The sequence below is a fragment of the Habropoda laboriosa genome, unplaced genomic scaffold, assembly GCF_001263275.1.
Source record: "Habropoda laboriosa isolate 0110345459 unplaced genomic scaffold, ASM126327v1 scaffold106, whole genome shotgun sequence".
In the NCBI taxonomy this organism is placed as follows: Eukaryota; Metazoa; Arthropoda; class Insecta; order Hymenoptera; family Apidae; genus Habropoda; species Habropoda laboriosa.
The window spans coordinates 160767-162225 of NW_017100224.1; the positions used below are offsets into that span (position 1 = coordinate 160767).

At 30.2% G+C, this 1459-nt stretch overlaps 1 protein-coding gene across 1 annotated transcript in view; it reads right to left on the reverse strand.

Annotated features, from left to right (window-relative positions):
• The window catches only part of LOC108571108 (rab proteins geranylgeranyltransferase component A 1), a 9164-nt gene extending 8530 nt beyond the window's left edge, over positions 1-634 (reverse strand). The window contains exons 1-3 of the mRNA XM_017933082.1: positions 609-634; positions 446-503; positions 296-362 (exon numbers count right to left, since the gene is read on the reverse strand). Of these exons, the coding sequence (XP_017788571.1) occupies positions 296-362; positions 446-494 (116 nt within the window). The 5' untranslated portion in view covers positions 495-503; positions 609-634. The remainder of the gene's footprint in view (positions 1-295; positions 363-445; positions 504-608) is intronic.
• Between the last annotated feature and the right edge of the window lie 825 nt (positions 635-1459).

Consider the following 1459-nt stretch of genomic DNA (forward strand, 5'->3'; position numbering starts at 1 on the left):
CTGAATAAATTATAGTTTATTTAAGTAAAATCCGACATCATTTATAACTACATACGAATATATACATAAATACCTTTTGTTTTAACAAACAATATGAAGTATAAGAGAGAAAAAAGAACAAATGACAAAATAAAAAATTTACGAAAAAGCATGCAAACTATAAAAAAAAAAAATATGTGGAAAATAGAGAAAACGCGAGCAAACAGAACAAGAGAGTAAAAGAGGATGGAAGGAAGAGAGGGAGGATGAGAGGGAGGGAGATACAGATGGAGATAGAGAGAGAGAACCGACATACCTGTCTAGGTGAAGGACCTTTTTGCCAATTCTACTTGCAGCTGCAGCAACAATAGACTCCGTCATACCTATTAAAATTAATAAAACATTGTAAGCATTCAAAATAAAAAATTCACAAAATATGTAAAACGTATATTGCAAAAATCAATACCCGTCCCCACGACGACGACATCATATTCATTTGGTAGATAGTCTTCCATAGCTTCCAGCTGTAAATTGTAATAGACTACAGGATTGCGAACACAAATTGTTTTGCTATTGAATGAAAGAATAACTAAGAAATCAATTCATTTCTAATGAATTCCGTCAATTACGATGAGTGAAGGGCCACTCCCGTCGATTCGCTTTCGCTCTGAACTTTCACTGTTTCACGACAATCTCGAAACTCCAGTTTGACAGAACAGGACGCTGCAGGTCGCAACTGAACTCAACGCTGATTCGTCAGGGTTTAGTCTTGAAAGACAACACAACTAGATACTGCAGCTATTGGCATTTTAAACCAAGATATACGTAGATAAAGAAGTTCAACGCTAATGTTGGTTGTATCACGACATGACCGCTATTATTAACTAGTGTGACCAGTTATGGAACTACGAACAGGAGACAAATTACATATAAATATATAAAATTAGCAGATTGCAAACGAACAATGAGATATGTAAAAAGATAGAATTTTAAGAAATTTGTAATTTTTACATTTTTTTAGTAAAATATTACTGCTTATATAATACTCACAAAAATTATGGTAATGAGAAAATTTATCGATTTAAAAGTAATTTTATCAAAATTTTACAGTAATTTTTCTAATTTTAAAGTTTTTATGCATGTGTGAACGAGTAGTGTAATGTGTGCGTTATGTGTGCATAATACGCGCCACGTGTTTTATGAAACGATTTTCTTATTCTCCAATTTATAATATAAAATGAATATAAACTGCTGTGTACCCAATTTTCCTTATAAACTTATATTGAATTTATTTGCATTTTAACTTGATTTGTAATATATGATTCTGTAAAACTTATTTACATTTATAATTACAATGATATTACTTATGATTGTTTACATTATTTATCAATTTATGATATAATCATTAGGTCATAAAACCTATTTAGGTGAAAACATTAAACATACGTATTTATATAAATATTTTTAATACATTCAACAA